General features: G+C 43.8%; 1 protein-coding gene across 1 annotated transcript in view; it reads right to left on the minus strand.

The window, feature by feature from the left end:
* Positions 1-477: 477 nt before the first annotated feature.
* LOC145140137 (uncharacterized) overlaps positions 478-13,375 on the minus strand; it is a 66,363-nt gene continuing 53,465 nt past the window's right edge. The window contains exon 2 of the mRNA XM_079073731.1: positions 478-546. Coding sequence (XP_078929857.1) covers positions 478-546 — 69 coding nt within the window. The remainder of the gene's footprint in view (positions 547-13,375) is intronic.

Raw genomic sequence — 13,375 nt, forward strand, 5'->3', positions numbered from 1 at the left:
ATACAAAATTAAAACGATAAACCAAGGCCCCTGAAGAAAAAAAACCTTGGACGAAACTATCATTTACCATTAACACATTGTAGTTGTTGCATCTATATCTAACCTTCAAGGACCAGGTGACACCATGTTGTCTTCATTGATTACATGCAAGAACCGAATAGGGATGGAGGAGCCTCCATCTTCTTCATTGCTTCAACAGCCATTCTTTCTACACATATGGTTCTTAGGTTCCTATAATCACAATACATTTCTAATCTTTATCAAAAAAAAAATTAAGTGTTAAACACATAGATTTCATCCTCTTTTCCACAAAATCAAAGTTATTTATGATCAATGTTTCCTGTTGCACATCTCACCAACAGTAAGTTTAATGATCCCCTTTTGCTAGCTTTGAGTATATGCCTAAGATCACTATCAGTGGCAATCATCATTAATCACCAGAAGACAATCACATCATTTATTTGTTAGCTCCACCAATTATTCCATTATCAGGTCTCCTTCACCACATACTGGAAGTTCATCTTGCTTCTTCATAACATCCTTCACCTGCAACATGCAATCAAATCAACAGATCGCCAAATAGATTAGATGTAGGTTGAAGAAACATGTTATTACTGAACTTGCTACATAGTTTACCCTAAAATTGACATGAGACCTACTGTCGTTCGTGATTCGAAAAAAACTCCACACCTATTTACCGGTTTATCTTTCCCTTAACGTACATAAGAATATCTCATCTAAAATTGAAAGAACACACAAAAGGTCAGAATAAAATAAACAAAATCGGTTAGCGAATCTTGTGTTTGTACGACCTTCTTCATGGAAACCTCTCAAAGTCCTAGTTGAAGGCGGTGATTCAACAACTTAAAAAGGATTCGAGGTCAATATGAGATGAGAGTATTTGCAATTAGACTAACAATATCAATGAGGCATTCACTCGATAGGGGGAATGCTTTACAAATATTCTTAGAAATAGGCAATAATTAATACAATGTACACATATCTGAATCGTAGACAAAAAAACCATAGCAACTCCTCATAAATTGAAAATCATAAAAGCAGAAATCATCATGTCAAAAAAATCGACAATAAGTAAAATACTTTGATGTATGCCTCTTACACACATAATCAACCGGTCCCTCAAAAATCGGCACCCAACAACAACAACGAAACCTCCGACACAAAAGTAAATCAGAAGAGGCGATAGAATAAGACGAACGACAAAACCACAAAGTAAACAACGACCAATTGAACTGAACTAAAGAAGGCATCGGCAGGTGGTGGTGGAGGCTGAGAGAAAGGGGGAGGGGCTTGAGGTGCAAGAAAGGGGAGCGTCGGAGATCGCAACGGGCATCGCAGGCTTCCAAAGGAGAGAAGGAAGTCTCAATCGATCGATGTATGCATTCTAGTTGATTATTAGAGGAATCGGAAAGCAATGATGGACGGTGGCTCACCGACTTCTACTCCAGTTTCTCCAAAAATGTTTAGATGGAACCAAAAAAAAAAAGCGGTGGAAGCAGGTGGAGGGATCAGAAATAAACCGGCAAACCTTAGAATATAGTGGAGGGACTAAAGGTATAACACCAGAAACAATTGGACTAGAAGTAACAGTAGAAAACGCGTGGGGGAGTAAACGTATGAAACCACAAACAATTGGACGGAAACTGACTAAATGATTAAAAAAATGTGGCCAATCTCAAATAAATAGAAAAGTGACTTATCTAACTACAACCAGAGGAGGCGATATTCCGTAATAATATGTAAAGAATTTTATTAATCATAATTAAATTATAATTAAAAATCATAACACAATTAAAAACAGTAATTTATTTTTTTTGGTAAAATATTTTTTTCTATTTTACTACGGAAGTATATTCCGTAACTAATTGACTACGAAATATTCCGTAGCCACATAGCTACGGATTAAGATTCTGTAGTTATTTTGCAAATTCAAAAACAACTTAGATACACAAATAACAACGGTTAACCTTTCCACTACAAGTTCCGTTGTATATTAGCTACAAATTTTTATTGTGTAGCAAATTTTCGTCACAAAGTAGCTACGAATTTCTATTATTTAGCAAACTAGCTACGTATTTTTATTTCGTAACCGATTTTGTAGCCAACTAACTACGAAAATGGATTACAAAACAAGTTCCGTAGCAAACTAGCTACAACCAACAACCACGTAGTATATTTCATAGTGAAATAGCTACAAATTTTGATTTTGTAGCAACAATTCAAGATTTAGCTACGAAAATGCAACTCCCTAGCTATTTCCGTAGAAAAATAGCTACGACCAGCTATTTTGTAGCATATTCCGTAGTATAATATCTACAGATTTTGATTACGTAGTAACTTTTTGTAGTTATTCCTAGTTTAGCTACGGAATGTAACTCTGTAGCCATTTCCGTAGCAAAATAGCTACGAAAAGCCATTTTGTAGCACGTTCCGTAATAGAATAGCTACGGATTTCAATTCCGTAATAAGTTTTCATAGTTATTTATGATTTTTCGTGTAGTGGAGTAGACCAGAATCCCAAGTTCCGGCTGACTCACATAATTGTTTTCTTTCTTGATTTTACTGTTATATATTTGGATTAACTGAAATTGTTTTCAGTTTGTTGATAAAACTGATGCGCATCATTTTTATGTTCTTAAATCTGTTCTTGAATTTAATTGGATGTTTACTTTGATGGGTACTTAATTTCTTTTCTACATATTAATCTCACTAGTTTGGAGATTGTTTGGTTGTAATAATCTACTGGAGATTGATTTTGTTAATATATATTAATTATAAGCAAAGTTATTTTATATTTGGTTTTATTTTTCAAAATTTAACGACAAAGAAGTGTCGTTAATTGTTGAGTGATTAAATTGCAACTATATTTGAGTTTGGTATTGATATTGTGATATTAAGTATACTTTATTAGTTTTTTAGCGTTTGTGAAATTCCGTCTAAGCATGTGCAATGATATAGGAGAAAAAAAAAGTAGAAGGACGAGGATAGGGGAAAAAAAAAGTAGAAGAAGAAGAAGGAAAGGAGTAAAAGGGTAAATCGGTGACAAATTATTAGAAAAAGTTCTAATATTTTATCTTAATTTACGAAAAAGTTTCAAACTAAAATTTGTTTACAATAAAACATGAAGTACCGATAAAAATGAAGATTTGACCCATTATTTTCGTTTTACCTGTTTCATTACTTACCTGATTCCATTAAAATCTCATTATTTTATCTCAATTTACGAACAAGTCCCAAACTAAAATTTAGTGATGATTTGGTCATTTTCTCAATGTAACATACATTTTACCGGTTTCATTATTGACCTGCACGCCTAGTCATTAAATGACCCGATAAGATGGATACGATGAGTTATATAATGTTACATTTACCATAAAATTTTGATATACATCTCATCGGCTCATTTATAACTATGTATCTAGGTCAACAATGAAACCGGTAAAATATGTCTTTGTAGGAAAAAAAGGACAGAAAATTAGCTAATGTCTAATAAGATGGATATACTGGGTTACATAAGATTAGATAGACAATTTGAAATTTTTTATAAACTTAAAAAATGACGAAGTTGTTGCTAGTTTATGTAATTATTGTAATCTTTGTTTGATGCATTTTATATTCAATATATATATATATATATATATATATATATATATATATATATATATATATATATATATATATATATATATATATATATATATATATATATATATATATAACGCAACATATTCATCCAATAAGATCATTTAATGACAGGGAGAGCTGCGTAGGAGACATCTTTATCTGAGGAGGAGGCTTCGTTTTTCGGCTCCTCATAATGATGTTAGAATGGGCCGGCCCATCCTCGGAATCCTAAAAAAAAAGAGGGAACAGAACCACTTTCTTTCAGTGACATATCTAATCAAACTAAATAGGATTTTAAGAGCTGTCATGTAAAACCCCGACTCCCAGGTATATTTTTAAAAGCTTTTTATTCATTTTATTGAAGGAACTCGACGAGTTGGAGGCCCCAACTCGTCGTGTGGAACTTAGTCATCCCGCGTGCGTTTTGACTCCTACTTGACGAGTCAGAGGACCCCGACTCGACGAGTAGGGGTTGTGCATGGAAACCCTAATTTTTAGGGTTTGCTCCCTATTTAAAGAACCTTAACTCCCCTCCCTAGCCTCCCTTACCAGCCTATCGTCCATAAACAAACCCTAGCAAACTAACTCTCCATTTTTTAGTGTGTGAGGCTAAAAGAGTGTGTTTTGGTGCAGCTTAAAAATGTATGGATAGGAAATGGACTGCATGAACTCGACGAGTCGCATAGCCGACTCGGCGAGTCAGATGAAGGTTGCCCGTATTTGATTCTGCATGAACTCGCGAGTCAGTAAGAGGACTCGACGAGTCAGTTAGGGTTTTCCCCCGACATCTGGACACGCATGGACTCGACGAGTTGGTTGGAAACTCAACGAGTCAGTTAGGGTTTTAATACTTCCTGAGTTCTTAAGGAACTCGACGAGTTGCTAGCTGCACTCGACGACTTGGGTCAACATAGACTGTTGATTTTGACCGTTGACTTTGACTTTGACTAGGGGTTGACTGGTTTGACTTCTGGGGGTGTTTTGGTAATTTGGGAATTTATGGAAATGGATCATTGGTGGCTGTAGGTGTTGGACTTGGAGCTGCATTTGGTGGGGTTTGACTTTATCACTTCGAGCTACTTGTGAGGTGAGTTCTTCTCACTATATCAACAGGGTCTACGGCACCAAGGCCGGCCCTTTATAATTTGCATCATGGTTTTAGGATGGTTGCTATGTTAGAGATCGGTTAGATCGGTATCCTGGTTTAAGGATGGTTACTATGTTAGAGATCGGTTAGATCGGTATCCTGGTAATTGGATGGTTGCTATGTTGGAGATCGGTTAGATCGATATCCTGGTTATAGGATGGTTGCTATGTTATTGATCGGTTAGATCGGAATCCTGGTTATAGGATGGTTTCCATGTTAGTGATCTGTTAGATCTGTATGACTATTTGTACTTGCATATGTAACACCCATAAAAATTAAGCCAAATTAAAACATTTTAATTCATTCAAAAACCATTAAGTTCATACATCTCGTTTTCAAAATAGTTTAAACATCAGAGTATCCCCCAGAACCATATCACATAAATCATAAAACATGAGGAGCGGTACGATCACGCCTTCGCCTTGCCACGATCTCCTGAAGTACCTGAAACAATACACTGAACTATAAGCCCGAAAGCTTAGTGAGTTACCCCCAAAATACCAACCACACATAAACATACTCATAACATATCACAAATAGAACAGCCATGCACAACGGGTCTACTGTGTGACTGGTCCGCCCGCACCGGGCCTTCAGTCCACCTGGTCCACCCTCCGAATCTAGCCATGTACATCGAGTCTACAGTGTGATTGGTCCGCCCGCACCGGGCCTTCAATCCACCTGGTCCACTCTATGAGTCTACAGTATGACTGGTCCGCCCACACTGGGCCTTCAGTCTGCCTGGTCCACTCTCCGAGCCTCGGCACGTCTGGTCCGCCCTCTTGGGGCCTTCAGCCTATCCGGACCGCTCGCTGGGCCTTCGGAATATCCGGTCCACCCTGGGTATGTTGGCCTACAGCACAAAGCAGGACCCGCCTCAACCCAACCCCCGTTAAACAACCATGTGCACATAAACAGTTAATCTCATAACAAATCCTTAAACAGACAAACAGTCTAACATATCACATAGCATATCAACATCCTAACCAGGATTCTGACCTAACCGGTCACTAGCATAACATTACCCTATATACCGGGTACCGACCTTAACCAGGTCACTAACATAACACCATCCTAAATACCAGGATGCAGATCTAGCAAAGCAATAACATAACAAACAATACCCGGATTTCCATCCGATAAAGGGCCGGCCTTGGTGCCGTAGACCCTGTCGATATAGTGAGGATAACTCACATACAATTGCCGACTGAAGAGATACGACCAAGCTGCTCCGACCACCGACACGAACTTCACCACAGCACACTACCAAAGAACCAATACCAAAATTACCAAAATACCCTTGGAAGTCAAACTGGTCAACTCTTGGTCAAATTCAAAGTCCTCAGTCAAAGTCAACCTTCCTGGTTGACTCTACTCGCCGAGTCAACCCGTCGACTCGTCGAGTTCTTATACTCAGAAAACTCCCATAACACAACTCAACTCGCCGAGTCGCCCCAAGACTCGTTGAGTTCAACGATCTTGGAATCCCATCCTGTCCAACTCACTGAGTCGCCAACCGACTCACTAAATCAAAGCTTTAACCAAAAGAGGCTGGGTTCTGCGACCAGACTCGCCGAGTCCAAGAACAGACTCGCCGAGTCCAAGGCAATCTTCAACAAACTCGCCGAGTTGTTCTTCCACCTCGTCGAGTCCAAGGCAATCTTCATACAACTCGTCGCGTACACCCATGTGACTCACCGAGTCTCTCCAGTTCTCAATCCATACAGAGGCTTTTCGAGCCATGCAGGGGCTCCAATCCATAGATCCACTCTTCTACAGCCTAACCCTCACATAAAGTTGCAAACTTTACGTGAAACCAAGGAGATATAAGCCCAAAACACTCTAGGGCTAGGGTTTATGACAAAGGGGCTTCACCAATAACTCTTAGACAGGAGCTTTATGACATTATGGACCATCACAAGCCTAGATCTGAAGTAGCAACCTCAGATCTAAGCCTCTAACTCGAAATAGCTCACAATCATACCAAAAATGCCCCAAATCTCAAATGATAATAGATCTAGATACAAAAGAGCCCAAGCAACAGATTAATACCTCCAATATATGCTCCAACTAAAGTAGATCCCGCATCTACACCACTCCTTTGCAGCAAGTCCCTTGATCTTCAAGCCCCTTTCCAAGATTTTCTCCTCCAAGGCTTTATTCTCTCTATTAATGGAGACTCACTCGAATCTAGGGTTTCCTGGAACTCTCTGGGGGAATAGGAGGCTGGGAGAAGGACATAAAGTCCTTTAAATAGGGTGCAACCCTCGGGATTAGGGTTTTCTCATTCCAGCACCAACTCGTCGAGTACGTCTTCCGACTCGGCGAGTTGGCCACTTAACCCGCGATCAATCCCGCTCCGACTCGACGAGTAGCACACCTACTCGTCGAGTAGCTTCCTTAATTTACACGTAGCACCCTGCAACTTCTTGCTTCCGAACTTGGGATGTTACAGCATGCTAGCGTATGATATTTATGTGCACATGTTTGTTGGTTTGGGGGAGTGGGTTGAGGCAGGACCTACTTTGTGCTGTACGCCAAGATACCCACGGCGGACCAGATAGACTGCAGACTCGGTTAGGGCATACTAGTCAGGCCGAAGGCCTGACGAGCGGTCCGGATAAGCTGAAGGCCCTGAGAGGCGGTCCAGACGTGCCGATGGCTCGGAGAGTGATCGAGATAGACTGATGGCCTGTGAGGCGGTCCAGTCAGACTGATGACTCATTATGCATGTTGTGTTTGTTTATATGATATGATTATATCTGTATGGCGTTTGTATTTTGAGGGAACTCACTAAGCTTCGGGCTTACAGTTGTTGATTTTGTTTCAAGTACTTCTGATGATCGCAGGAAGGCGAAGGCGTGATCGTACACATCCTATTGTTTATGATTTGATTATGGGATAATCTGACACTGAACTATTTTGAAAACAAATTTTGTAATAATCATTGGTTTTGAAATGTTTTTAAAAGTTTAAATTTGGCATGATTTTTATGGATGTTACAAGTTGGTATCAGAGCCTTGGTTTGAGTGAATTGGAGGAAACACTCGTGTGTCTCCAGTCTCAAACTGAGGACAAGATTTTAAAACGATTTTCTTAAAATGTTTTCAAAATAATAAAGGAGGATGCAAGTGTATGATCAGCCGGAGCTCGCGGATAGACCCCAAAATACCTTACGGAATATTTGATTTATGTGATATGATAGAACAACATGCTAGTACTAGTCTAGCGATCTTCAGGAACTGCATGATAGAATTGCCTGATTATATGATGCTTGATAGCCTAGGGTTTTTTCGTATATGAAATTGACATCAATACTGTAGTTTCTTAGTGTATGCATCACGGCCGTACATAATTAAGATCTTATAGCTTGAGAATGTTTGGTTTGGCCTTATTTCCTGTTCTTGTTTGATGAAGGGCTTAGGGTAGGATCAGGTATTCGAAATTCTATAGGGTACACCGTTATGTATGGCTAGCATACACGAGTGCTGCAGGGTTGGTGGAAGTTTCATGGAGGGGTTGTTTGGGATGAGTCTGCCAGTTATGAGATATTTAGCCTTCCTCTAGGAGTGAGGATTGAGTGCATGCCATGCTTATGTATAGTTTTAGGGCGTTGTGATGATACTTGAGACAAATATGGGTAGGTGTAGAAGGTAGTATGGTTCCGTATTACTAAAAGCACACGACCCATACGCATAGCAAGGAAGTCACAACCCCTAGGGTTTTGTTGGGAGTTGGTTCCCGGATTGTTTTGAGGGATATCTGATATCTTCCTGGTATATTTTTCAGCATGGTGGTTACTCGACGATTTGTGACTGGATCCGGGTCTGGATCAGGAGGCGGCGGACAGGAGGCACCGACAGCACCCGAGACTATCGGCCATATGGCGCCAGACGAGATGGACGCTAGGATCTGGGAGATCCTGCACGCTGAGATGGCTGCGATGTTCTGGGCTCAGTTACCGGAGATGTTTGGGTCTATCAAGACTGTCATGGTGGAGTATTTCAATGATCACTATGCAGCCCTCACTGAGGCGGCTGCCGCAACAGCCACAACGGCTGTAACGACGACAGGGGTAGGAGCCAGTCAGACTTTTCAGTATCGGGACTTCGACAACACGAAGCTCCCTACTTTTTATGGGACCCAGGACCCCATCAAATCCATGAGGTGGCTATTTGACGTGGATGGGTGTTTCTTCACGTGTTCATGTCCTACTGGCCATAAGGTCATATGTTCCATGAACCTGCTGAGGTCTAGGGCAAAGGACTGGTGGAGGTTGATGACTGGATCGTATTCAGATGACCAGAGAGCTGCGGTTACTTGGGAGCAGTTCAGGGATATGTTCCGCGCTCGCTACATTCCACGAGTCGAGCGGGAACGGTTAGCTCAGGTGTTTCTAGATTTGAGACAGGATGGTGAGACGGTGATGGAGATCAGCCGCATGTTCACGGAGAGGGCGATGTTCTGCCAGGAGTTTTCTTCTGAGTAAGCTCAGATGACACGTTATCTGAGCATGCTCAAGACTGATATTCGACAGTTTGTGGCGACCCAGCATTGTGATACGCTTCTGGATTTATAGGAGGCCGCTAGGCGGCGTGAGTTGGAGATTGAGGTGCAGTTGAGGGAGCAGCGGCAGGTCCCGACACAGGCACAGCCGGTGCCAAAGCGGTCTAAGACCGTTGATTCCAGGTTAGGGGGACAGCAGGGCCGCACTTGTGGCAAGTGCGGGAAGGGTCACTCGGGGGTTTGCAGGTCGGGTAGCGCGTGCCACAAATACGGCAAGGAGGAGCACTTTGCGCGGGATTGTCGCCAAACAGCCCCGGTTCAGGATATGAGGATATGCTACCACTGCCATCAGGTTGGTCACGTGAAGACCAACTGTCCATAGTTCGCTGGCAGACCGGCGCAGGCTCCAGTGCCAGCTATATTGAGGATTACTGACAGGAGTCATGGTAGAACAGCACCCCTGAGGGCTCAGGGACGCGCCTTCCAGCTTACAGCAGAGGAGGCCAGAGCAGCACCAGACGTGGTTGTTGGTATGTTTTTATCCCTTATTTTACTAAAGATATCTGTTTTATGCTTATATGTTTGTACCTATGATTAGGTATGTTTTTAGTGAACTCCTTACCTGCTTTGGTATTATTTTACTCAGGGGCAAGTCGGTCGTTTGTCTCTCAGACATTTAGTAGGGAGTTCGGTTTGCCAGTAGGACAGCTAGAGTGTCCGATGCGAGTCTCTATCACCAATGAACATGGCGTTTCCGCTTCTTTGGTCTATCGGGGTTGTGTATTGGAGATCTTCGGGGTATCTTTCCCGATAGACCTGATTTCGATTCCCATGGGAGACGTATGTGTGATCGTGGGTATGGACTGGCTTAATCGCTTCGGTGCCATGATTGACTGCGAGGGTCAGCGGGTGGTAGTTCGAACCCAAGTGGGGGAGAACTGATTGTCTACGACGAGGGCACCAGATTGGGATCATGGTTTTGCTCGGCTGCCAGGGGTCGAAAATACATTCAGCACGGGTGTGCGGGTTTTCTAGCGTATGTGGTGGATACGCGGGTCAGGGATCAGACCTCGGTTTCATAGGTTCCAGTAGTCAGGGAGTTTGCTGACGTGTTCCCGGAGGAGTTACCAGGAGTGCCTCCGGAGAGGCAGGTCGAGTTCAGGATCGACCTTGTGCCAGGTGTGGCCCCTATCACCTAGGTGTCGTACCGGTTGGCACCAACAGAGATGCATGAGCTGTCATTACAACTGCAGGAACTGATGGGCAAGCAGTTCATTCGTCCGAGCAGTTCTCCGGGAGCGCCGATTCTCTTCGTCAGGAAGAAGGATGGTTCACACAGGATGTGCATTGACTACCGAGAGTTGAACATGTTGACGGTGAAGAACCGTTATCCACTCCCGAGGATCGATGATCTTTTTGATCGGTTGCAAGGAGCATCTTGGTTCTCCAAGATAGATCTGAGGTCCGGGTACCATCAGGCTAGGGTTAAGGAGGAGGACGTGGAGAAGACCGCCTTCTGAACTCGTTATGGACATTACGAGTTTGTGGTAATGTCATTTGGGCTCACCAAAGCGTCAGCAGTATTTATGGACCTGATGAATCGGGTCTGCAGACCGATGCTCGATCGCTCAGTCATAGTGTTCATAGATGATATCTTGGTATACTCTAAGACCCGAGAGCAGCATGAGGAGCATCTACGGGAGTTATTGGGCGTTCTGAGGCAAGAACGGCTTTATGCCAAGTTCTCGAAGTGCGAACTTTGGTTACGAGAGGTTCAGTTCCTTGGACATCTCATTAACCAGGAGGGGATTTTGGTCGATCCGGCCAAAATCGAGGCGGTAATGCAGTGGGAGGTTCCGAAATCTCCCTCGGATATCAGGAGTTTCTTGGGATTGGTAGGATACTACCGTAGATTCATACATGATTTCTCCAAGATTGCAGTACCCTTCATTCATCTGACAAAGAAGGGGGTTGATTTCCGGTGGGGCCCCGAGCAGCAGAGGGTGTTTGAGACCCTCAGACAGCGAGTATGTGAGGCTCTAGTCTTGACCCTCCCAGAGGGAGTTGAGGACTTTGTAGTTTTCTGTGATGCATCCATCACAGGACTGGGAGCAGTCCTCATGCAGAGAGGACGGGTGATAGCCTACGCATCACGGCAGTTGAAGCCGCATGAGACGAGATACCCTACTCGTGATCTGGAGTTGGAAGCGGTGGTATTCGCTCTCAAGATTTAGATACATTACCTCTATGGGGTCTGCTGTACCATCTACACTGACCACAAGCGTCTGAGACATATCATCGATCATCCGAATCTAAACATGAGACAACGCACGTGGCTTGACGTGGTCAAGGATTATGACTGCGAGATCCTTTACTATCCTGGTAAAGTGAACGTGGTTGCAGACGCTCTGAGCCGCAAGTCAGCTGGGTCTTCTACCTCAGTGACTTGTATGAGGATATCCGTGCATTCTCCACTTATAAGCTTGATCATGGAAGCTCAGATAGAGGTAATGCGTCAGGAGAACTAGAAACTTGAGAGGATTAGGGGTGAGAACACCCGGTTTGTGCAGGATAGCCGTGGATTATTGACCCGTTGTGGCCGGGTCAGGGTTCCGATGTCTGGTGGGGTCAGACAGACTATATTGGAGGAGGCCCATAAGTCTCGCTTCTCTATTCACCCGGGGGCGACCAAGATGTACCGGGATTTGCGTTTGAGTTACTGGTAGTCGTGCATGAAGCGAGAAATCGCTTGGTACGTGGAGAGGTGCCTGACATGCAGGATGGTCAAGCCCGAGCACCCGAGGCCGCATAGCAAGCTGCAGCCTCTAGAGGTTCCCATGTGGAAGTGGGAACAGATCACGATGGATTTTATCACCAAACTGTCGAGGAAGGCGAAGGGCTTCGACGCTATTTGGGTCATCGTGGATTGATTGACTAAGAGCGCCCAATTTTTAGCGATACGGGAGAATTCATCAGCCGAGAAGCTGGCCGATGTGTATATCCACTAGATCGTTGCTCGCCATGTGGTGTCGGTCTCTATTGTCTCAGACCGCGATGTTCGGTTTACCTCCCGTTTCTGGCAGAAGTTCCACGAGGATCTGGGCATGCACCTGCACTTCAGTACAGCCTATCATCCATAGTCAGACGGCCAGAGTGAACGGACCATACAGACTCTCGAGGATATGCTGAGGGCCTGCATCATTGACTTCGGTGGGATCTGGGACTCCTACCTACCCCTCGCAGAGTTCTCCTATAATAACAACTTTCATTGCAGCATTGGTGCTCCACCTTTATGAGTTGTTGTATGGACGGAGATGTCACACCCCAGTTTGTTGGGGCGAGATTGGTCACAGGGTGATGGGACGGACCGAGGTGGTCCTGCAGATTACCGAGATGATTTAGCAGATCAGACAACGATTGCAGACCACACAGAGTCGGCAGAAGAGTTACACCGACCGGCACCGATCTGAGTTGGAGTTTCAGGTCGGTGACATGGTGCTCTTGAAGGTCTCACCCTGGAAGGGTGTGATTCGCTTCTGTAAGAGGGGAAAGTTGGGTCCCCGATACATTGGACCATTCAGGATCACTGCCAGGGTTGGCAAGGTGGCGTATAGAGTAGACCTCCCTGAGGAGCTTAGTCAGATCCACAAGACTTTCCATGTCTCACAGTTATGGAAGTGCATTCAGGATGAGGAGGCAGTAGTATCCCTAGATGATATTCAGGTCGATGAGCGCCTGAATTACGTGGAAAGGCCAGTGGCTGTTCTTGAGAGGAAGGTAAAGGTTCTACGGAACAAGGAAGTACCTCTAGTAAAGGTACAGTGGGAGCACAGGAGGGGATTCGAGTGGACGTGGGAGCCGGAGGCAGAGATGCAGGAGCACTATCCAGAATTGTTCGCCGCAGCAGACTTCGAGGACGAAGTCTAGTTCAAGTGGGGGATAATTGTAACACCCCGAATCCCAGGTATATTTTTAAAAGCTTTTTATTCATTTTATTGAGGTAACTCGACGAGTTGGAGGCCCCAACTTGTCGTGTAGAACTTAGTCATCCTGCGTGAGTGTTTTCACTCCTACTCG

This window comes from Lactuca virosa, chromosome 9 (assembly GCF_052849685.1).
Source record: "Lactuca virosa cultivar CGN04683 chromosome 9, Lactuca_virosa_CGN04683_v6, whole genome shotgun sequence".
NCBI lineage: Eukaryota > Viridiplantae > Streptophyta > Magnoliopsida > Asterales > Asteraceae > Lactuca > Lactuca virosa.